Raw genomic sequence first — 24,173 nt, forward strand, 5'->3', positions numbered from 1 at the left:
ACCTAAAAAAATATGTTTAAGCTTAAAGAACAATATGAGGTTCGCCTTGACCGTTTTATATTATAAGACCTTAAGTTGCATATCAGTCAGATTGCAAACAACTTGCAGCTGCTAATAAGCAGCAAGGTGTTGAATAAAGTAAGTTATACATAGTATCCATACTAATATTATAAATGGGAAAGTGTGTGTGTGTCTGTTTGTTTGTCCGTCTTTCACAGCAAAACGGAGCGACGAATTGACCACATTTTTTTAATGAAGAGAGTTGAAGGGATGGAGAGTGACATAGGCTACATATTGTCCCTTTCTAACCCCCCAATTCCCTAAAATAGGAGGAGGAAGTTTGTATGGAGCATTCCGCAATTTTCGAATTTAACGCGAGCGAAGCCGCGGGCAAACGCTGTATATATTATATTTAATTTTATTTATTGATCTAAGCTTACACAGACTTAAGAGATTTCCTCGCTGTATCGCAATGCTGATACGTTGTGCGAGGAAGTCGTCAGCTCTTCAGTCACCAGTTACCTCAACCAGACGCTTCGCGATTTCTGTGAATGTTAGCGCTGGGACCCCATGGACCTAGAGTTTCTACGCCAAAAGGTACAAATATATATTATATAAATATGCTAAAAACATACAATTTCTTGCGCAAAGCATGTGAGTCATCGCACCTTATACATATATTTATCAAAATAATAACAAACGTTAACGAGACGGATATTTGGATGTTAAAATGTGTTTTTTGTACCTACTAATTTTCAAAGAGCCTATGTGACTGGTATCGATAATGGCGGTAAAACGTGTAATTTAATCTATCGCCCGCATGTAAGTCTGTGAGGGATTTGTCTCTAGCTACCACTATCAGTAACTGTCGAAGGACCCGATAAATAAGTAACATTATTCCAAATCAAAACGACATGCGTAGCGAATTACCTACCTCTTCGCACGATTATTGTACGAGGTTTGACGGTACAAATGGCAATTAAAAGATTTAATATAGAAAAGTACTACTTTGCCCACTATTGCGAGAAAGTAGCACCTTAGGTACTGTTAACTATTTACGCTACTTGTAGAGTTATTATCGTTGAGCACGCTATTGTTTGAAACCTAAAACACCAGATGACGTGTTAAACTTACTGTTATCATAACTCAGCGCCGTAATGCCCAAGTCTAGACGATCTGTTAATTGATTGCTCTATGGCGAGCGAACTAAATAGAGCTAGTTCTATTAACCTGATTAACAAAATATAACAGACATTTTTGCAACACTAAAATGCAAAAATCCAATTTGATAACCCAATGTGTTTTTAGGACTAACAAAATGAAACAAATATAATTCACGAACAAGGAAAATATTAAGCCTTTAAATTTACTGCCAAATAATTTATAGGAATAAGTTTTAGGTGAATAACAGGAAATATACTTATCAGAGTTATCACTAAGCTTTTTCAGGGTCTTAACAGTTAGTTGCCTACTAAGTGCATTCGAGTCCAGTTAGATCTCACAAATCGTCGAATTACACAAAAACGTCTCAACACTATGAAAAATCAAAACGTGTTCAGATATATTTGTTTGTGTAACTGTGTATATGTAACTGAACTAGGCTGTACTTGTTAGTACCTAGTCGTAACGATCCATACCACTTTAGGAATTTTGTTTACTTGGTTACTTTTGATTTCTGTCCCTACACCACAGACCGATAACCAGAGAGTGGGGCTGCAATACGTTTGTACTGGTCCTGAGGGTTTACTGAGACTTCTGAATGAACTAAATGAACGAACTGAACTGAAATTTCAAACTTCAAATTTGCAGGCGTCACAATTTTCGAACTTCTTTTTACTACAAGTACGTTAACAAATAATGAATAACTTTGTATCGTTACTGACGCCGACGTTGCATTTACGACATGTCGGCGACACACCCCGAGACCACTTTCCTTTAATAGGACAATAGTTCGTAAAAGTCAACGTTCGCTGAACACCATTTACGTGAAATGGGTGTGTTTCTTATAATTAAACTAGCGACCTGTCCCGGCTTCGGAATGGGGAGTAAAGCACACAAAAGTTGTCCTTAAAATAAAGACATAAGATTTTGGTAGACTAATAAATAAGAGAGATAATTTAAACATACGTTGTTTTATTACTTTTATTAGGTTAATAAATGGATTAGGCAGCGTTTTCGATTAAAGCCAGTGATATTTTCACAAATTCTCTTTATTCTTTATTCGTAGGTGAAAACAGCATGAAAATCGGGTGTGAAAGTTCGGGAGATTTCAAGTTTTTCGCAAACAAACCGACTGACAGACGCCGACGACATGCAGAGGGGCTTTGTTTTATATAGAAGTTGAGGAATAAATATACAATAGGCGGTAATACAGCTATACACATTACACGGTTAATTGTTATGGAGTGAGTGGTGATTAAGGCAAGACAATTATACCCGCTATGGGTATTTTGGCTAAAGTGGTAGTGGAATTATGAGTCTAACTAGAAGATCTTTGTTAGGCTTTCCATATCTTTTTAATAATATCGGGATCTAAAGAAATGAATTGCTTTATAAATTTAGATTCCTATTTTTAGCTTACTTGGAAACGTTAAATACATGCGAAAAATTCAAAATGTCTATTTTACTATTCCACATGTTTAATTTGTTTATATTGTCATCAATCTAAATTACGCAAAATATTCGAGCAAATAAAAATCGTTACGTCACACAGAAGACTTAACTGCTTAGATATCTGGGTCTGAATACATTAAGCCTAGGCCTCCACCGCCGAGAATCCATATACGTCTCGCTGCGACTATAAAGTGGTTTTTAGCTTCAACCATTTGTTACTCAAACTACACCTATCATCAACAAATACCTATAAAATGTAAGTGTATATTCAAGTACTTAAATTTCAGAGAAATAAAGTCGATTTCCATAAGTATTTTTATTTTATTTCCTATAACTGTAATTGAAAACCCATTTAAAAATAAACGTAAGTAGTTCAAAAGTAAATTAACTACGCAAATCATTATGAAAATAGGTTAAGTATGGTGACGAAAATATCGCAAGCTCGCACAAAAAGATCTACCGTTTGGAAGTAGGTGAAAAAATATGTCGACGTCGAAGTAAATACTCATCATTTGACCTTTAGAAAAACCTATTAGATACGGCGGTAGGGACAATTTATAAGGAAAATTATACAGCAACGTCTTGAACCAAAAGCTCATCACATAAAATACCATTGTAATTATTTATTTTCCCTTAATGCAATTGGATACCCAAGCTGTCATTTCCTGCTCCTCCTTTGAGTCAGCAATGTTTTTAAATGTATATTATCGTTGGCGTCAGACAAAGGATATGACAGAGCCACTATCTGCCATGTTTCACAACAGTAACAGTAACCTCGTCGGTTCAAGCGAATATATCATTTATATTAAAAATGTGCAACAGTTAAATATATTGGAATAAAGTATGTACCTCTGGCACACCTCGGACACTGGTGATCAAATATATGAAAGAGGCGCGTTCCTAGCACACAGTCTAAGCTCGTGTAGGTGAACGCGTACTATGCTTGTATGAGTGAAATATGACAGGTCGACTGGTCGCGTTTTTGACAGGCGGTAACTGTGAGGTAACCGAGAGGGGGTGGGCGGCACTTTCAGCGGGGTGCGGGAGTGGCCATACTGTACGATAGTACTCTTTATTATACTGTGCTATAGGTACTACTACACCTAAAGTTACTTATTATATGTAAAATAAACTATACCTACTGGCAACTATTATATTCCTGCCCAGTCTATCGTTATCCTCTTTCCACTCCTTAGACAACATAAGCATGAAAGCAAAATTATAGTTTATGTATAAAATGAAAATAAATTTTATTTATTTATTTAAACTTTATTGTACAACCAAAGAAACATGTACAAATGGCGGACTTAATGCCAAAAGGCATTCTCTACCAGTTGACCATTGGGTTAAATAGAAACATATATGTTAATTTTGTTACTAAACAGTTAGGTTTTATTCTCAATGAGATATAAAACTATTAATAGGTACATAAATATAACTAAAAATAAAACTGGCTTATATATTTATGGATTAAATGCTACACAAGGCTTTTGGCATGCTCTCTCAATTTTATTAGAGGTTCTTTAAAACCTGACGCCTAACACTAAAAACATAAAGTTTTAGAATATTTACAGACTTTGCCAAATTCCTAGGTTAGCGAGTGTCGGAGTGTTCGTTTTGTAAACTCCATGTTTCCACGAATACTTCGTTTACAAAATAAACCAGGTGAGGCGCTTCGAAAACAAAACATACGTGATCAATGAACCTGTCCCATTCAACCTAATATTATGTTAAAATATTGAGTAAATTAAATGTCCTTCAGGGTACGTAGCAGCAGCGGCTAGTCCATACAAGCCGATTCCCACCGGCTTGCCTAAAATTGATTATTAGTAAAGTACCTAATGTTAAGGTAGGTTTTTTTTTGCTTTGGTGTTGCCTATTAGCAGAAATTTTCACCAGCCGCCACTGGTACGTAGTCAAATGCACAAACGCTTACGATAATATCGTTATCGTAGCTAGCTATATCGCTATTCCGTATGGGTGCAACAGGGCCAGACTGCGCCTCGATCGGCGTCTAGCGTCACCAATTGTCATTTCGGCTAAGCCTGCTGATGTATGCAGCGCAGCGGTCAAGGTGGTCACACATATTTGCATTTTAAATACAGCGTCAAGAGGGCATGTTCACATAGTGAACTTTTCGGCCGCTCCGATATAATTAATAACGACTGTATCTCCTTAAATAACGAAAATGAGTCGAGATATAATGAACAAGGGCATACCTGATGAAATTAATTAACAAGTTAATGTTAAGGTCACCGCGAGAAAACGTGATGTTAGCAGATGGCGGGCAAGTGAACGACCTTACGATCTCAAACGAAGTGCGGTGTATAGTAAAAATTCCAGCAGCTAACCACTACATCCGACAGATGGTTAGGTTTGATAGTGGACTTAGTAATATATTGACCGCGAGTTAGAGCTATCATGAAATACCTAGCCGGGTTGCTATTATGTATTTAAAAAATCTACGCGAAGTCTACAGAGAGCCGATTTTTATCTTTTTAGAGTATTGACTACCTTCTGCGTCCACCGTGACCGACTCACGGGTACCAAAACATTGCATTATCGTGACTAAAAATAAAAACAGCGCGACCGAAAATAATCTACCTGTTGGTAAAGTATTGGGTTGGCGACAAAGTGAACGAACGACCTTCCTCACCTTCCAAATCTCGGACGTGCTGTGATCAATCGGATACATTTTACTGTTTTTAATGCTCCAATAGCCGCCGTCAATAGGGCAAGGGACCGCATTAACTGATAGAAAATGTTTATCAAAAGTAATAGGTATGTATTTTGTAAGGAGGTCTCTAAAAGACAAATATAATCTATTGTAATTTTTTTGAATTTGCCAAAAGACCCTGCATTCTTCAGGTGCGCGCGTTATCAGATAAAAATAAAAACAACGCAAGGACGCGACAGAATATAATCCATTAGTAAAAACCATTCGGCAAGTGGGCAGTCTCGAGCCGGCGCCACATCGATCGGCTGATTCACATCGCGCAGTACTTAACAGCCTTATTCGACGATATTTCGACAGTCTACCATCAAAAATATGTCTACACTTTTAACGCTCTACTCCATTGGAATAAGGCGAAAGATGTGTAGATATCTTTAGCGCCGATCAGACATGTCCTGTTTCGCTACTGCGCGAATTTCCTGTGATTCATTTGAATGTGGAGGTGCCAATTTCAGCCGGCTGTAGTGCCGGCCACATGCGTGGCAGGAGTGCCAGTGTGCAGTCGGTGTACAAATGTGTTTTTTTTTCTTTACGATAACATATGAGAACAAGTGTCTGGATGCGGTGTGATTTATTTTTATCATGGAGCTGATGCTTTTTGTGATAACGTTTCTGTGGTCTTTAAAAAGTAAGTTGTTTAAGAAATATTTATTTTATTTTCAATCAACAAATGGCCTAAATTGAAATCTACAATGTATTCAAAACATACATAATGTGCGCATTTTATTCTGTTATCAATGACCGCAAACAAACCGGCTGGGCTTGTTTTATAGGTACTTATGTGATAAAATAAAATTAAACTATATTTACTTTTTAATTCAAAGTATCACTGTAAGTATTACTATAAGCCGAATATTCAACAAATGATCTTATTCGGTTGGTTACTAAAAGTTAATTTGAACCATAAGTTTGTAGTCCGAATATAGTATAAATTCTATAGATACTATTCATATTTATAATATACTCATTTAATTTATATATTTTATCAGACATCAATGGATCAGAAATGTTACTTAATATTATTTAAGATTTAAAATTTTACTGTTAGTAGTATAGTACATAAACCCTCTCAATTCACATATTGTTGGCGCCACGAAGGCGAAGGGTTGTCTAAAAGCCACACGCGACGGTGCACACGTATATTACATACCTATCAAATGTTCACTAATTGACATACATATTCTTATTTTAATAAAATGCAGGAATGTACCATATGTTTCCATTGTATTAACAAACTCTAAAAGTTATCTTTTTAGACTTTATTTCAGTTCTCAAAAGGTTCAGATTGTGGGACTTTTGCGGTTCTTTTAAACTCACATAAAAATATGCGCAGCGCGTATTGCAAACCATTAAATTGTACACTTTTATCAACTTATCATTATCAGACGATTCCAATACGACACATGTGGCCGCCATTAATGTCAGTAGGCGTTAATCAAGGCTGTGCCTTCTAAAAAATACATTTAAATTCAATACGGATTCCGTGAGTCCTTAAATGGAATATAGATGTGCGGATTTTGATTAGGTTGAGCGGTGACCCAGACAAGCTTCGGTTTATGAGCGAGTGTGGGGTGAATTATATTAAGCGGATATGAATCGTATGTGACATCGCACACTACACAGATCGAGCTGGCTTCAAACTAAGCTTAACTTTTTTGACTTTGGTGACGATATACATAAACGACAATTTACTTATTTAAATACGTAGAAAACAATCATAATTTGAGATCAAATATCTGCTTCAATAAAATATTCTTGTGAGATTCAAACCGATGGCCATCAGCGTCGTAGACTGGGTCAAAGCCTACTGCCCAGACTAGATGTCAAATACGGAATTTAATTTGCTGCAATACAAATTATTTATAATATAGTATTAGTAATATCAAACGGGAAAATCCTCAGTAAGGAGTAAAAGTCAATCAATCAATCAATCAAAATATTCTTTATTCAAATAGGCTTACAATAAGCACTTTTAAATTGTCAACAGTGTACAATATTCATCTTATTCTAAATATCAGAGCAATTTATTGGTGCAATAAACAATATTGTTTTAAAACTACATTGATTTAATAAAATGATATCAATCTAAATTGTATAAAAAAATACTAGTATAAAAACTTCTAGAATAAATTAGTGGATAGTAAATCATATGGTTTCTACCAGTTATTACGTTTTAGTAAGGGGAAGATTATGAATGAAATGAAATTTGTATAACATGTGCATTGTGCAGATGTATGTGTCAAATCTCCAGTCTCCGTCAGCAACCATGAAAACCAAGAGTACTTATAGCCGGTATTGCTGTAAAAAGGAGGAATTTGCCCACCAGACGTGACGAGCCTAACTATACATAATAGACGTATGGTGATTAATAGGGAAAGCTACAGGGAAACAATTTATGAGCAAAAATCCACCATATGTGGTTGAATTAAATCTGACCGTATAAGTCAACTTACCCAAAGGGTAGAGCAATGTTACGGATTATTACTTGGTAACTTCAAGTCACGAAAATTCAAAAGACGAGGCTTTAGATTCCTTGAAGATGGCTAGACCGAGTTAGAATCTTTTTATTTATATTAAAATAATAATTTTAAACTAGACCTATTGTCATCAATGCCATCATCTTAAGATCAGGGTACTACGTAGCCAAATGCACAAATGATTACGATAATATCGTCCGCATTCCGCATTGGCGAGACAGAGCCATACTGCGTTTCGATCGGTTTCTAGCGTCAACGATTGCCATTTCGGCAAGGCCGGCAGATGATGGAATCTCGTAAAGTCTAGGTATGTATAACAATAGACCCACCCAGGCTAGAAACATTATACATAGTCGTTTAATATTTTATACAACAAATCATTTCATTTTTATATCACGAACTTCTATATATCTCTATAAGATGCACTTGTGCTTATCAAATATTATGGGTGTGACGGCAATATCAAGGTTACAAGACTGTGACAAAAGTTTGAAAAGTTATCGATAAGTTCAACAACTTTGGTGATAATAAATAAACCTAAATATATTTTTAACAAGCAGAAACGTCTGCTAACGATTCTAAACATTTTTATATTAAAGGAAAAAATGGAAAAATTTACGCTTCCGGCGGGACTTGAACCCGCATCATTTGCAATCCGTGCAAGGCTCTTAACCAATTGAGCTACGGAAGCCGCGCCGGACATCTCAAATCTCTCCATGCCTTTCCTTATGTACACACGTCTTGGGGTGACGTCTAGCGCCATCAAATGTAATAGTCTGTCGGTAGATGGCGCTAGACGTCACCCCAAGACGTGTGTACATAAGGAAAGGCATGGAGAGATTTGCGATGTCCGGCGCGGCTTCCGTAGCTCAATTGGTTAAGAGCCTTGCACGGATTGCAAATGATGCGGGTTCAAGTCCCGCCGGAAGCGTAAATTTTTCCATTTTTTCCTTTAATATAAAAACCTAAATATTATGATAAATACGCATTGCAGTTTCTAGCTTTCCCAATTTATAAGTTTACCTATATCGGAGTTATTATGGGTTGTTGGAATAATTATTATTTATTACCTACTTCCGTTTTATTATCAAAATGTATGCCAAGTTTGGCACATATTTTAGAAACTTAACTATTTATAACAAAATATTTAGTTTTGTCAGTTAGTGTAGTAGTAGAAAAACTACTTATAAGACTGATAACTATTATATATCTAAACAAACAATACCTACACTTAATATAGTTCATAGTTTAGTGTTTAATTAGAAAAATAACCACAATGGATCGGAATGTTAAAAAATGAGTGGTGAGAAACCTTTGGTTTCGTAAACGAACAAATTAACCTCTCGCTGTTAATTCATGTCGAAACAAAGAAACAGAAACTACAGTTAGTGTCGGAATGACTTCCGCGGTGCACATATTGACCCATTTTTAACCCGTACCTAGGTATGTTTCTGTGCGGAAAAAAAAGAGTCATAGATTGTACAGGACCCTATACATTTCAAGACTCGCCTCGTCTCTTTCCGAACAGACTAATAGTTTGTTGACTTTTTATCAATGACAGACAAATCGGTAAAAAAAAACCTGAACTGGCACATTTAACCATCCAAACTGAATATATATTTAATTATTTAGGGATGAGACCAATTTCCGGCTTCCCAAGACATTTTAGAATAGCCAATGACATAACAATTGAGGCTAATTCGAAATACTACATTTTCGCAATCAGTCAAGTATATAGTAGGCAATAGAATCCTTAGTAATTTCAACTAATTTAGTTCCTAGTGTTCCTACGGCTACGCTAAAATCGTTCCCAGATGCCAAAAACAAATTAAAATAAATAAATGGATGTTTTCTATGTATATGTATAAGTACGTATTTATTTATATACGTCGTCTAGCAGTTAGCACCCATAGTACAAGCTTTGCTTAGTTTGGGGCTAGGTTGATCTGTGTAAGGAGTCGCCCAATATTCATTTATTATTTATTAAAATATAAACATTGGGGGACACCTTACACAGATCAACCTAGCCCCAAACGAAGCAAAGCTTGTACTATGGGTTCTAGGCGACGATATACTTAAAAGTTTTGAATGATTCACGGTTATTTTCATTAGACTTATATTGACCGGGATATAGACCGTGATTACCTTTTTGATTTTTGTCGAGCTCCCCATATTTCGACGCAGTTGCATGCATCATGATCACGGAAAACTCAATCGGTTTTCCGTGATCATGATGCATGCAACTGCGTCGAAATATCGGGAGCTCGACAAAAATCAAAAAGGTAATCACGGTCTATATCCCGGTCAATATAAGTCTGACGATATACTTACTTATATAGATAAATACATAAGAGCGTGCGACTTTCGATCCGGAGGTCGAGGATTTTTCGGAACTTATGTGCGAAATGTCATTTGATATTTGCCAGTCGCTTTTCGGTGAAGGAAAACATCGTGACGAAACCGGACTAATTCCAACAAGGCCTAGTTACCCTCCGGGTTGGAAGGTCAGATGGCAGTCGCTTTCGTAAAAATTAGTGCCTACGCCAAATCTTGGGATTAGTTGTCAAAGCGGACCCCAGGCTCCCATGAGCCGTGGCAAAGGCCGGGATAACGCAAGGAGGATGACATATATATTACTCGTACTTATTATAATATCTGGGCGACCGAGCTTCGCTCGGTTCTATTTTAATATATCACGTCTTTAGATAAAAAAACTCTTATAAATACAAAAACAAAAAAAAACAAAAAAAAGACGGAATTCGAAAAAACAAAAACTTAATTTCTGGCCGGAATTCAAAACCCTGACACCAACGATCTATCTGCGTACATTAGACCGACCTCGTACGACTGAGCTAAGCGGAATCGATGCGCGCGCGGCGAAATTAACGACCATATTTTACTTTTACTAACGCGAAAGAAAAACTCATGAAAACTCGAAAATTCGCGTTTTCCGGGATCTAAGGCTACGCTAGATCGATTTTTCACCCCCGAAAACCCCCACATAACAAATTTCAGCGAAATCGTTAGAGCGGTTTCCGAGATCGTCGGTATATATAAATAAATAAATAAATATACAAGAATTGCTCGTTTAAAAGTATAAGATATATACATAGAAAAGATTAGAAGTCCCGGGACCGCGGCTTAGCAGGCAGGGTCACTACGCGCTAGGCCAGACCGGTAGTCTATAATTAAAATAAAAAACAAATTTTAGTTACGTCTTGCGCCATTGTAAGTATAAAAGTAGCAATTTTTGAAACAATAAAAGTGTATTGTATGCAGATGCGACACACTTCGTCAGAACTCGACCAAGGTGATTCAAAGCAATTTCATTGTGACGACAAAGCCATAACAAAATTAGTTAAAAGTTTGACTGAACGCAACAAAGAAAAATAACAGAGAATAAACGTCTCTTTGAATAAGTTTGTATGGTTTCAGCTCTAGCTGAAAGCTCCGCCTAGAGGATAAAAAACACCATACTAATTAAGAATCACATGGATACTCGTATATACATTAATAAATGCAGAAAATAATTCTATATTTCGACGGCGCCCCCTGCAGGGCTATAATTTTATTATAAGAAATTTAGCATCATTTTTATGGGAAGAACTGTAGGGTGAAAATTATACGACGTCTTTGTTTAACTAAGGGCACGAAATACTTTTGGCTGCACCGTAATTAAGAGTTGGGTCAGTCACCTCCAAGCACGCAATAAAATGTGATGCATGCCAAAATGCGCGTACTACTGCACCGATTTAGAATGCTTAATTACTTTGCATTAAGAACTCGATGACGGGCTTTAAAATGAAATTAGACGAAACATACGTTGACGATATTGTAGGACTTTTATGATCAGATCACACCGTGCAACGCCTATACTTATGTTATGAGCAAATAGGTTTATGCACGATTATTTGGAAAGATTGCAGAAGATTCTACTTCCCGTAAGATTTAAGGTTTCCTAAACTTGATATCTATTTTAACCCAATAAATTTAAAATTGCGAAAGCAAATGTAACGAGCGCATGTAAGTGAAAACGCTCCATTGATGAAGTGGGTCTCACATATGCAGATTAATTTCGTGCTGTTGAATCTCTCCGTATTAATTAGAAAAATATCGCACAATTGTGCCTTTATCAATGTATTTAACGTGTAATCTTCCTTTCCAGTGTCTTCCAGCATACGATGCTACAATTGCGAGGTGGAACACACCACGGCGTACAACAAAGCGGCCAAGACGTTTCAAGCCACGCAAACGTGCGACCATTTCAACGGCAGCGACGTCAGCGCTGTCGAGTGTCCGGAGTCAACCATGTGCGTCAAGCGGGTGACTACACAAGACATAGGACCTGATCGTAAGGAGATTTACTAACAAATAGTTTAAGTAGTCTATGCTATATCTGTATCCTGTATTAACATCGTCACATATCATATTCAAAAAATATGTTTTAATTAGAATCCTTGAATTAGGAAATTAAGTATGTAACAAAATTGAAAGCAATAGGTAATTGTTTGGCCCAAAGGTTAGCTGGTAGAGAATGCCTTTTGGTATTAAGTTCACCTTTTGTACATTTTTAGTGTGCAATAAAGTTTAAATAAATAAATAATATAATGTATATCTTAAGTAAAGTAAAATTTTAGTTATCTAAGCCCGGACGTTTTTCTGTCTAACTAAATAAGGTTCACAAGCAGTCAGTCTCAAATATATTTATATTTCAGTTTCATCCAGAAGCGTCAGACGCGGCTGCGCCCCTCAAACCACCGAGGGCATGCAAGAAAAAGTGGGCAGACACTGGGTGCCAGTCAACAAAATCTACGAAGTCTACGAAGAGGGTTGCATAGACGACCCGAGCAACGAACACAAGCTCACGAAGACAGTGTTGTGTTACTGCAGGGGGGACTTATGTAATAGTAGTGGGAGACTATCTGTACCCGCTACTTTACTGATAACGGGAACAATGCTCCTATTTCGTTCGTGTACTTAAAATTGTGTTATCAGTGTATTTATTTGGTAATTTAGAGCAGTTTATTTTAGGTTATGATTTAAGGTGATAAGTATTTAGAAGGATACAGTAGATAATTAGTAACCGGTAGCCATGTGTAATTTTCAATTTAGGTACTTATTGAGGAAGACAAGGGGATGTTTTCCCATGTTATACAATTTGTTTTTCTCTCACTACTAGGCAAAGGCCTGAAATCGTGATCTGTAAGAGTCCTGATTGAGTGCTGCTACTAGGTTACTAATACTAACAAAAACTAAATAAAAACTAAAATTATGAATGAGGTGTATCGTAAACTTTTAGAAAATATAGATTAATTGTAGTTAGATATTATAAATTATAATATCATAGACTTTTAATATTATAAAACTGTATTAAATACGGGTTACTATCTAAAGGTAAGGAGCCAGTAGTTTTAGGAGTCATAAATATATAGTTTTTATGACATATTCGTTCAAAGAACCTATTATACTTAAAGTGCTTATAAACTTTTTATAATATAATAAATATGAATTTGAATATAGATAGATTACGAACATTGATCTAAAAATACAAGGTACGCACTTTTAAAGTTAAGTATCTAGGCATAAACAAGCTCTCAATGACGAAGCACTAAAATAAAGTTGTGCTATTCATGGTATGACCAGAGATTTAGAATGTTTCATATTATTAATGGTCAACATTTTATTACCCTTGATTTTACATTTATTCCTATATTTACGTTGAAAATATAATATTAATTGTAAGAAAAATACCTATATATTATTATCAATTTTTTATATCCAAACGGACGAATGAGGTATGTAAAGCTACCATCTTTTTCAGATGTATTCATGTAAAAATATTAAAAAGATGATGTTTATATGAAGACTTCGTAATCTGTCGAATGACATGCCCGTATCTGTAAGTCTATTTCGATTTATGGATATTACTGTAATTTATTGTTTTATTTATGTCAAGTATTATTAAAACTGAATTATATTACTTGTACCTACATACATAATGCATGAATTTACAAGGCCTAAGTCCTTGACTTCGTGCAAATCTAGATAATTACTAACCTATGTTAAATGTGCACTAGCGTGACTCGCATGATGTTTTTTGTACGAAGGGATATGATAATGATGCCATCATATGATCTACGTCTTCGTATTAACTATATAGTCATTTTCTAATATAAAGTAAAACTTTAAGCTCTTATCTATGTATAATTAATTATTTATAAAATTGTATGGTTAAATAGATACTGCCTGTGCCTGTATAATATATTATGAGGATTGGTCATGTGACATTCCTATTTTCGCATTTAATACTTACTCATAATTGTTAGAATATACCAAAGGCTAGTGTAAAATTAAATTGTATAAAAATAACATTAAAAGTATAAACAAAATAAATTATTTTTCACTTTAAAACCCACCAATATATCGAGTCAGTTATTCATTAATCAACATTTCTGCTGTTGTTCACTTGAGTTGGCTCGGCCTAGCGCGCTTCCTCGGGCCAAACAAGCCTACATTTAAGCGATTTTATGCGAGGGAATTGCGACGCGATCCTGCCTGCACTGTGTGAACCCAGTTTTACTTAATTTTACTTCAATATAACCCTTTAAAACATATGTTACACGACCATAGATTTGATCGTGTTGTATATACATTACTATGTCTGTAGCATATGTACGATTGTTGAGCAATGCAGGCTATGTTGTACACGTACAGGGACAATTGGACATAGTTTAAGGAAAAGGATTCAAAACAATTCAAAATTGTCTGTCAAAGGGAAAATTAATTCACTACAATGCCAATTTTTAGAGGATGGATCCTCAGGGCGGCTTTTGTGGAGTGGCGAAAGGGTCGATAGTCTAGGGCCTGGCAGAGGCCCTGCTGAGAACAAAGCAAATGGAAGCTTCTCAAAAATTTGTAGCCTGAGGCCTCGTGAAATCTAAAGCCACCATTATAAATCCTTTTAGGCTTGTGTAGTACATGTACTAATAGTACAAAAAACATGATTCCTACAGTAAAAGTATGAGACTTAAATTAAATTGATGTTCTAGATAACGGCATGACGTTCGGAAGTGATTGTTAATGTGGCACTTACGACCTTTTATTAAGGGTTTTCTAAAGAAAACTCAAAAATGGTTCAGCTGATGACATTTAAAGTACTAGTTTTGTGTTTTGTATTATATGGGCAATCATTTGACGGTTTCTGGATATTTTTCCATCAACGAATTCGAAAGTTATAAAGGTATAAACATTATTTCGGCCTTAATTATCGTTTTATTCCAAAACTGTTCATATTATTAAAAAACTTTTTTAGAAACATTCAATTAATTTTTAAAGACCTATCAGATGATGTATAACACACTGGTAATTTCTGAATTTTATTTTTGTGAAAAATAGTTACATGTATGGAGAGCACGTCTTTAAAATAAAATTCATATAAATTTGATTACTTAACTTAGTAGCCGATATTAAAATACACCAATATTTCTAATTTGTATTTCCATTTCAGCATTCTCTGCACTGTACTAGACCGAACTACTCCTAATTGATTCTGCTCTCTAGTACATTTAGTACACTCACACACGTGCAACAGAATGGGAGCGAAGAGCCGAGAAGTGACAATGACAGCAAAGCGATCCGTGTGATCCGACCGCAACCGAAATAGAATCGACTGACTCGGACCGAGAGCGCGCGAAAACGGCCAATCAGCTCTCGGCTAGTATGAGCGAGCGTTACTGTACGCCATACGCACAATTTGTCTCTCACTCTCTTGGTGTACTACTGTCCTAAATGTCCTAAAAGAATGAACTAATACACTTCGGAGATCGTACTAGTCGGGAGAGATCTTTTCAGTGAACGAACAGGCACAACTCTAAATCCTTTGTGTTAAACTGCATCCACAAGTAATACAAAATGCACTCACATTGGCGTGGTTCTCGACGAGGCACAGGAACACGACGTCCTCCCGCAGCAGCCTGACGGCTCCGTGTAGCGGCTGCGGAGTCTTGCTCTTCAGCATGCGGTATAGAAGCGCGGACGACATGTGAGCAAAGTCTTCACCTGGTGAATTCATTATTAACTGCTACAGTACCGGTCAAAAATTTAAGTTCACTCCTTGTTTTCAGTACAATTGACTGCTTTAGAGAGATAGTTTTTTGTAGTTCAGACGTCAAAATTTGTTTCGTAAACAATTTATATTTTTTTAACATCTGTTTCCCTCAAATCTTATAGGCTAAATAATTATTTGGCCTATATTATCTGGCTAAAACTGTGTTTCGTGTAAAGATGTGTCTCAATTAGTGGCAAAGGCAAGGCCATAAATATAACTAGCATTTTGCCGTCATGTTTATTAGATTTTAGTGAAAGAAAGGTACGTGAATTGTGTCTAACTAGTAAAACAAATCTCCACAAAACAATAAATATAAGTTGAAAACATATTTCGACTACCAAACCGAAGATAATTATCGTACAAAAGTACTCATTTGTACCGAAATCAAAGGGTGAACTCAAACTTTTGACCGGTACTGTATAAAGTTATGTTTACGTTTAAACACTATTTTATAAATAACCTAACCACAAAATTAAAATTATGAAAAAAAACCGGCCAAGAGAGTGTCGGGCCACGCTCAGTGTAGGGTTCCGTATTTTTCCATATTTTTCTCAAAAACTACTAAACCTATCAAGTTGAAAACAATTTTCCTATAGAAAGTCTTTATAAAGTTCTACTTTTGTGATTTTTTTCATATTTTTTAAACATATGGTTCAGTAAACCCCTATTCATTTTTAAATACCTATTCAACAATATATCATACGTTGGGGTTGGAATGAAAAAAAAAATCAGTCCCCACTTTACATGTAGGGGGGGTACCCTAACAAAACATTTTTTACCACTTTGTCGGCGTGATTGATATACATATTGGTACCAAATTTCAGCTTTTTTCACTGAGATTATCTGCGGACGGACGGACGGACGGACGGACGGACGGACAGACAGACATGGCGAAACTATAAGGGTTGTATAGTTGACTACAGAACCCTAAAAACCCCGACATATTGGACCAATTTTCATGAAACATGGCCAAGAACACTCCCGACTAACTCAGCTTTCAAAAAAAACTAAATCTAAATCAGTTCATCCATTCGGGAGCTATGATGCCACAGACAGACACACAGACAGACAGACATGTCAAAGTTATAACATCCCGTCGGTTTTGCGTTGGGGCCGTTGGGGGTTAAAAATGATGCCATTTATTTCAGCTGTCATTCTGAATACAAGTTTTATTATATGAATGAAAGAAATATTATGTGGTGTTATTAAAATGAATATATATGATCCTCATAAAAACTAAGATCATGACATATGAAAAAAGGTTTCTATTGCATATAAAAATTGTTGTAAATTTATATGTTAATACCTGTGAGATCATCCCAGTGAGCAGAAATAAGTCCGGAACAATGTTCTTTGAGAGCAGATGCTCCAATCTCGTCAGCGGCAGAGTAGAACTTTACACAAGTCCTGGAATTATAAAACAATGCCAATTTGAATTCACATATTTTTTAACCTTAGAATTTTTAAGGACAAATGTTAATAAATACTCGTATTAATAAGTGATTTTAATGTCTTTCGTTTTACACATATTGTAGCTACTTTCTAGCAAGAATGTCAAAGTAAAGAAGATCCAACACCTCTTAAATAGTTGTTTAACTTTAACATAACCAGTGTAGCAGAAATATTATTTATTTATTTATTCATCAAAACATTGCACAGCGGCATTACTGTGAATCTACAAAATAAATGTGACACATTGATACATTTTTTAAATATTGAACACCTTTATGTACACAGCTTACAATAGATAAATTACTTACTTACACAAAACAAGAGACAAACTAAAGCTAAACAATGAACATGTTTTGACAAGTGTAACAGAGTTTTAAGACATGAAACTAAATTATAATTCTTTACCTGACTCCCACACTGGCAATTAGGGCCTGCTCACACTTCCCCACCAAACCGTTAAGCTTGAAGTTTGCCGCAGACTTCATGAGCTGAAGCGCAAACATGTCTCCCCGAGTCAGGTCCACCACATCAGTGTACAACCATTTGAGCAGGGCTGCACCAACATCATCAGGGAGCACTGACCAGTCTGAAAATGTATTATCATTGGTTGACATCACAACTTAATGTATGAGCACATCAAATAATATAATTTATATATTTATGGTGTAGAAATAGACTGTGCCTACACTGAAAATTATCAAGTTACGTTTTTATTTTGTTGATTTAATACATTAAAGACAGCTGTATGTATTGGTTACAAATCGAACAATGAAAATTAGAATGAAGTCTTTCTAAAAGTTATACATAATTTAAAAATACTCACCCAATTCCTCCAGGTTTTTTAATGCTTCTTCATTCCAATCATCAGACCGGGCACATAAGACAAACTTATGACCTGGCATAGACTTGTTCTGAAGCTTTATTTTTATGTCCGAATAGGTTTCTCTTCCGTAGAGTGTCGCTACGGTCATAAGCAGCCGCGCGACGAAACTCGTCTCGCTCAAGTCACCGGCCGATGCGGCAGCAAGTGTATACTTGCGCTCCACCTCTGCACAGTGACTCTGCAGCTTACTGTACTCCTCCTTCAGCAGCGCCAAGTGCTGCTGAAGCTTCGTCACCTCGCTGGACGCTGCGCAAACAAACATAGTCGCAGTTACAGTTAGTTGCTACACCGCCCACCATTGCAAAACAACTATCAAACTTCGACGTAGATGACTCTCAATTTAGTTGAAAGCTACTCACCCATGACGAGGCTTTGTTGACGCTTATCACCGCAGGAAGCGTACTACACTTTTTACTATATTTCTTTATCAATATAAAAAAGATTAAACGCTAATTGGAAATTGACAAATTGACAATTGCCAAAGAAAAAAGTCGAATGTCAAAAACGCTATAATGTTATTCCATTTTACGTTCACCTTTAGTAAAGAAAACATTAGGTAAAAACATACTTATTAGATTTTCAAATCACTAGAAGTACCAAATCACCATCCAGAAAGACTTAATTAAGCAAGTGACCATTAAATAATTAATTATCGAAATATAAATAACCGTAATGATTCATATAGATAAGGATAAGGAATCAAATAGTGCGCGTAACGGATTAGCGCTCTTTTCTTTTTTATTTAATGTTGAACCTGACACCTAGGATTTTTATCCAGACAAATTGAATATTCAAAAAGTTTTATGACTATACAAGGTATTAATGTCTTTACGAATAAATAACCAATTATTTTGTTAAAATGAGATTGTAAAATTGTATACAAGTTACAAGGGAATCAGAATCAACACTTGAATGATAAAAGTTCAAAATTTTAATTATTTCATAGGGGTTCATTTTCATATTACTCGATAGATGTCGCCGGTTCTCCAAAAATATTCAGATAACCTTCAAGTGATTTTGTCAATTGGATTGATAACAAGATTAACAAGTTCAGAGTACGGCCAAGCCTCCTGAAAGTCCAAGTTGTCGTCTTCGGAGTGAGACATATTTACTTCAAAATGAATTCTGTAAATAGGATTTTAAGTTTAGGTTCTTCACTTCCAAAGAATGCAAGGTATTTTCCGCTGTTGCCCATGTCAAGTAGCCCGGTTTATATTTGGAACATCTGTGTATAGTGAAAGTTATTTTTGTAGATTGATCAGTACCAGTGGAGCAAAACAAAATGCTGAAGATAGCTGGCTGTCGAAGCTGTTGGTGCGGAAGATAGAGCCTACCAAGGAGTCTCACAGTCGTATGCTAAGTGACAAGGAGATTGTGTATGCGCTTCATACGCACAACATTAGACCGGACAGTGTAGATAAATATTTGAAGAACTAGTACGTATGCCCCACCTATCTTACATAAGTAAAAGTAGTATACTGGCGGTTAGCAACAAACAAATAGTGCTGTTATGCAACATGCTGCAAATAGATCATACTTAATATTATTAGATCAGTGGCGGCGATAACGCGCTAAATTGTTTACTATTACGTTAACGTTATCAATAGATCCTTGACCTTTACGGTCTTATATCACATAGCTACACCATGTAACATACCATGTAGATACAATGCAAACACATGAATGAATATTACAGCTACTTATTGTTAATTCCAATGTTTTAATTTGTAGTCACTTGTTTCAATGTAAACCAATTGTACCAATACTTAAAAACATCAAAGAAAGTGTTCTATTTTTGTTTTGACAACACAATTTTTTTTGACAAATGTACTGGGAGTTTGAAACATTCTTCAATTTTTTGAAATAAACAAAACAAACCTTGATAATAAATACTCTTCGCCCTGGATGCACATTCTTTCAACCTTAGGTGCGCTAAGGAGCAGATCCACTCCATCAACTTAACCATTATTATTGTTGTTATTTTGAGCCAAATCTCTGACACTCATCATTCCCTTGCCCTTTTCCCATTATTTGGGGTTAGTGCAGCAGATCTTCTTCCATTCCTCTCTATCAGCCATCATTTCCATCAAATCTCTGAGATTAATAGACTATACTAATTAATTAGTAATTTGATAGTTATCTAACCATTGAACAATCTCAAATGTATGTTTACAGCAAAACTTCATCAGAATTTGTCCACTCTCACAAGGAAGAGCTAGGCTGTGAGTTGGTTGGATCATGGACGGTGTCCGTCGGAGATATGGATCAGGCACTGCACCTCTGGCGTTACACTGGAGGTTTCGAGAAGATAGACAAAGCAAAGATCTTATTCAAGGAGTCCCCTGTAAGTGATTTTGGTTTATTATTAATCTAGAAAAGACCATATTAGAGAAGAGTATCTACAAATTCCTATGTTGATTTGAACTCTTGTTCACATACTCGACAACAGAAGGTTGGTAGAGCAGAGGGAGTCAAGCCTTTCCTTTTTGTCTGCTCTATGACAGTTTTTCATTCATTTACCTTACATCTTCATAGGAAGTTTCTTGATCTTTAACACGTAACCAATAACCTGCCTGGTGGGCACTCGTAAGATGCCGGAGAACCCGTCTAGCGGGTTCTCACCATACAAGCGGGTAAAGCGCAGTTTTTTATCTGGTAGTGAATGCGTTATAGTGTCACTCTCTCTCAAAAAGTTTTTTTTTAAATGAGTCATAATCAAAAACTTGATTTTTTTGTTTTCTGATACCCAGGAATACTCGGCTTTGGAAAAAGAACGTGGTGGTTTTGTCCGCTCGAGGCATTTGCAGTACCTGCTTGCCTTCAGCTTCTGGCCATCGGGAGAGCCCCGCGACCCCAGCAACATCTACGAAATTAGGTCTTACAGGTGCGTAATATAATCAATCCTGTTACATGAATGCAGTTTATCAAATTCTTTGGGCAAAGCTACTCTAGTAACACAGACGCGATATTGCATCCGAAATACCTAACAATTTTTTTGTCTGGCTGGCTTAAAAACCTGTCTGTCATTTAAGATATGAATAAGAAGTTTTTTTTTCATCAAAAACTGACTAGTGATTGACCTTAGTCGCACCTGATGGAAAGTGACGACAACGCCGAAGTTGTGTTGTAGCTCACTGGTTCAGTAATAGCCTATTCACTCTTGTTGATTACTTATAAATTATAATTCTTATAAATATGACATGACATACCTACAACTAGGGAACAAATCAAATTATTTTATTGAATATTTTTTGATTTGTTCTTTTTCCAAGTAGTCACACTACTATATATAAATTATAAATTGAAATAGATATCATACACGAAAGAAAAAACGGCAAGGCCCACTGGTGGCCGAGCCGGGAATCGAACCCGGGTCTTCAGCTTACGCGGCTAACGTCTTTACCACTAGACCACACGCCCGCCACCAGTGGGCCTTGCCGTTTTTTCTTTCGTGTATGATATCTATTTCAATTTATGACATACCTATTTATCATGGTCAAGTTCTCATTTCTCTAATTATTGCGGCTCTCGTGGAAAGGGCTACAGCTCAGGTGTAATAGTAGATTACATACCTAGGCTAGTAAAGTTAGAAATACCATCCCATGTTATTGTCGGCCGAGGCGGAGCAGAGTTAATAGTTTAGAAGAAATAACTCAATTAATTTATGTTTTTCTTTACAGCCTCAAGCCAGGCACCATGATCGAATGGGGCAACAATTGGGCCCGCGGCCTGACGTACAGGCGCGCGGCGAACGAGGCCTTCGCTGGATATTTCTCACAGATCGGCAGGCTTTACAACGTTCATCACATTTGGTGTAAGTAACCTAGAAATAACGTGCATACATAAACTCACGCCTGTATTCCCATAAGGAGTTCTAAGTTTTAGTGTCACTTAGCAATTAAGACCTAAAAAAACAGTCATAAAATTCTGCAAAACACTTAAAAACCGATAAATATTTTAAAGAATGAGTAAGAAAGAATGACGTAATTAGCCACGGTATTTAGTCAGTCTGTGCTGTCGATAATTGGTGATGGTTTGTTTATTGTATTAACAAGGACATTATGAGTTATTGTTACTCCAGTCAGCAACTAAGTCAATAACAGACTGCAAGTGTAAAGTACACATGACGTTTAAAATAGAAGCGTACAGCTTGGCAAAGAGTTTAAATAAATAAATATTAAATGACATTTTGACAAAGGACTGAGGCCCACGGTAAGCTCAAGAAGGCTTGTGTTGTGGGTACCTACTCAGACAACGATATATACATATAATATATAAATACTTATATACATAGAAAACATCCATGACTCAGGAACAAATATCTGTGCTCATCACACAAATAAATGCCCTTACCGAAAATAATAGGGGCGCCACCGTCTACGTAAACAGTTTTGCATGTGGCAACTATTGAATCACTTTTGTATTTCTACTCTTTTTTGTGCAACCACAATCAAGCACGGCTCCAAGGGATTCTTCTATAATAGAAAACTTTTCGATAACCCTTTAATAAAAATATATGGACATGAACATTAACAGTAATGTAACATACCCCCAGGCTACAAGGACCTGCAGGCGCGGCGCGAGACGCGCGACCGCACGTGGCGCAACCCGGGCTGGGACGAGTGCGTGGCCTACACCGTGCCGCTCATCCGCGAGATGCACTGCCGCATCCTCGAGCCCACCGAGTTCTCGCCCACACAGTAAACACCACCGAAGGGCAACATGCATGTTAGCAAATACTATGTAAACTCTACGAGTTAATAGCAGGGGGAAATTAGCTAAAATTACGGCATAATTAATGGAAGGTTTTTTTAAATTGAAATATGTACATTATAGACCGAAGTTATTTTTCATCAACCCTCCCCACTCCTCCCTCCTCTGCGTCACCCCTCTACCCTCCCTTAAAGTGCCGAAAATGCGGTTTTTCTCGATTTCTGATAAAACTGTTGAAGATACAGAAAAAGCGCGTAGGAACGAAGTAATCCTTAATACATTTACTACAAATCATTCATTAACACTTTGGTTCTAGCACTTATAGTTTACGCGTGATCCGTCACGAAAGATGGTCCTTTGCTGCAATCTTCTTTAGTGAATGTTAAGTTTTCGCCCAAAATGCATACGAAATCGTCGAAATTTGTTTGATATAACTAAAATATTGTAACTCATGACTAAAATAAAATTAAGGGGGAAAAATCACTACCATGGGTGGAATTTCCAATATGTCTTGGAATTCCAGTAACTATTTAAGACGTAATATTTTCACGGTAGTAGTCGCTAGGAGTACCATTGATCTATATAGTGTATCTATGACTGGGGATGAGCTTTTGGTAGCTGTTGGTAGAGCCCTGGAGTATCAATCCAGTAGCCGTGAGTTCAAGTCCCACCCATGGTAGTGATTTTTCCCCCTGAAATTCATTTTCAGTTTATAATATTTTAGTAATATCAAACAGATTTCGTAAGCAATTACGGAGAAAACTTAACATTCACTAAAGAAAATTGCAGTAAAGGACCAACTTTCGTGATGGATCACGCGAAACCTATAAGTGCTAGAACCAAAGTGTCAATGAACGATTTGTAGTAAATTTATCAAGGATTACTTTTTTCCTACACGCTCTTTCTGTATCTACAACGGTTTTGTCAGAAATCGCGAAAAACCGCATTTTCGGCTATTTAAGGGGGGGAAGAGGGGTGACGCAGAGGGGGGAGGGATGGGGAGGGTTGATGAAAAATAACTTCGGCCTGTAATGTACATATCCCAATCAAAAAAAATCTTCCATTAATTATGCCAACATTTTCATACATAACTTTCCAGAAGCAACGGACTATAATACGTGCAGCTTAGTGCCAAAGTTGGCAACATGCGATACTAGCGACCCTAGCGGCATGAGTTGATCAAAATAGTTTCCG

The 24,173-nt window shown here is 36.5% G+C and overlaps 3 protein-coding genes across 4 annotated transcripts in view; 2 read left to right on the plus strand and 1 right to left on the minus strand.

Annotated features, from left to right (window-relative positions):
• Nucleotides 1-18,579, minus strand: part of LOC125236742 (rabankyrin-5) — a 65,728-nt gene extending 47,149 nt beyond the window's left edge. The window contains 4 exon segments of the mRNA XM_048143662.1: nucleotides 15,746-15,882; nucleotides 17,238-17,338; nucleotides 17,789-17,969; nucleotides 18,207-18,579. Of these exon segments, the coding sequence (XP_047999619.1) occupies nucleotides 15,746-15,882; nucleotides 17,238-17,338; nucleotides 17,789-17,969; nucleotides 18,207-18,528 (741 nt within the window). The 5' untranslated portion in view covers nucleotides 18,529-18,579.
• Nucleotides 5,556-14,213, plus strand: LOC125236264. Its single transcript, XM_048142975.1, has 3 exons — nucleotides 5,556-5,975; nucleotides 11,990-12,175; nucleotides 12,540-14,213. The coding sequence occupies exons 1-3, from the start codon at nucleotides 5,930-5,932 to the stop codon at nucleotides 12,803-12,805; spliced, it is 498 nt and encodes a 165-aa protein (XP_047998932.1). The 5' UTR covers nucleotides 5,556-5,929; the 3' UTR covers nucleotides 12,806-14,213.
• A 710-nt stretch (nucleotides 18,580-19,289) lies between the features above and the next one.
• LOC125236575 (protein NipSnap) lies at nucleotides 19,290-24,154 on the plus strand. Of its 2 annotated transcripts, none has more exons than XM_048143426.1 (7): nucleotides 19,290-19,440; nucleotides 19,520-19,702; nucleotides 20,442-20,610; nucleotides 21,017-21,150; nucleotides 21,947-22,080; nucleotides 22,822-23,029; nucleotides 24,097-24,154. In XM_048143426.1, exons 1-6 carry the CDS (start codon nucleotides 19,385-19,387, stop codon nucleotides 22,968-22,970), a joined length of 825 nt encoding a protein of 274 aa, XP_047999383.1. In that variant the 5' UTR covers nucleotides 19,290-19,384; the 3' UTR covers nucleotides 22,971-23,029; nucleotides 24,097-24,154. The 2 variants fall into 2 exon arrangements, with proteins under 2 accessions (XP_047999383.1, XP_047999384.1); XM_048143427.1 differs by having other exon boundaries at nucleotides 22,822-23,024; nucleotides 24,092-24,154.
• The last annotated feature ends 19 nt before the right edge of the window (nucleotides 24,155-24,173 follow it).

The sequence above is a fragment of the Leguminivora glycinivorella genome, chromosome 19 (assembly GCF_023078275.1).
Source record: "Leguminivora glycinivorella isolate SPB_JAAS2020 chromosome 19, LegGlyc_1.1, whole genome shotgun sequence".
In the NCBI taxonomy this organism is placed as follows: Eukaryota; Metazoa; Arthropoda; class Insecta; order Lepidoptera; family Tortricidae; genus Leguminivora; species Leguminivora glycinivorella.

Excerpts from the sequence above, each read along its gene's own strand:
- LOC125236264 (XM_048142975.1), top strand. The coding sequence starts at position 5,930 with ATGGAGCTGATGCTTTTTGTGATAACGTTTCTGTGGTCTTTAAAAA. Across the intron at positions 5,976-11,989 it reads GTTTCTGTGGTCTTTAAAAA|TGTCTTCCAGCATACGATGC; the intron begins GTAAGTTGTTTA and ends CTTCCTTTCCAG. Across the intron at positions 12,176-12,539 it reads ACAAGACATAGGACCTGATC|TTTCATCCAGAAGCGTCAGA; the intron begins GTAAGGAGATTT and ends TTTATATTTCAG.
- LOC125236575 (XM_048143426.1), top strand. The coding sequence starts at position 19,385 with ATGAATTCTGTAAATAGGATTTTAAGTTTAGGTTCTTCACTTCCAAAG. Across the intron at positions 19,703-20,441 it reads GATAAATATTTGAAGAACTA|CAAAACTTCATCAGAATTTG; the intron begins GTACGTATGCCC and ends GTATGTTTACAG. Across the intron at positions 21,151-21,946 it reads TACGAAATTAGGTCTTACAG|CCTCAAGCCAGGCACCATGA; the intron begins GTGCGTAATATA and ends TTTTCTTTACAG.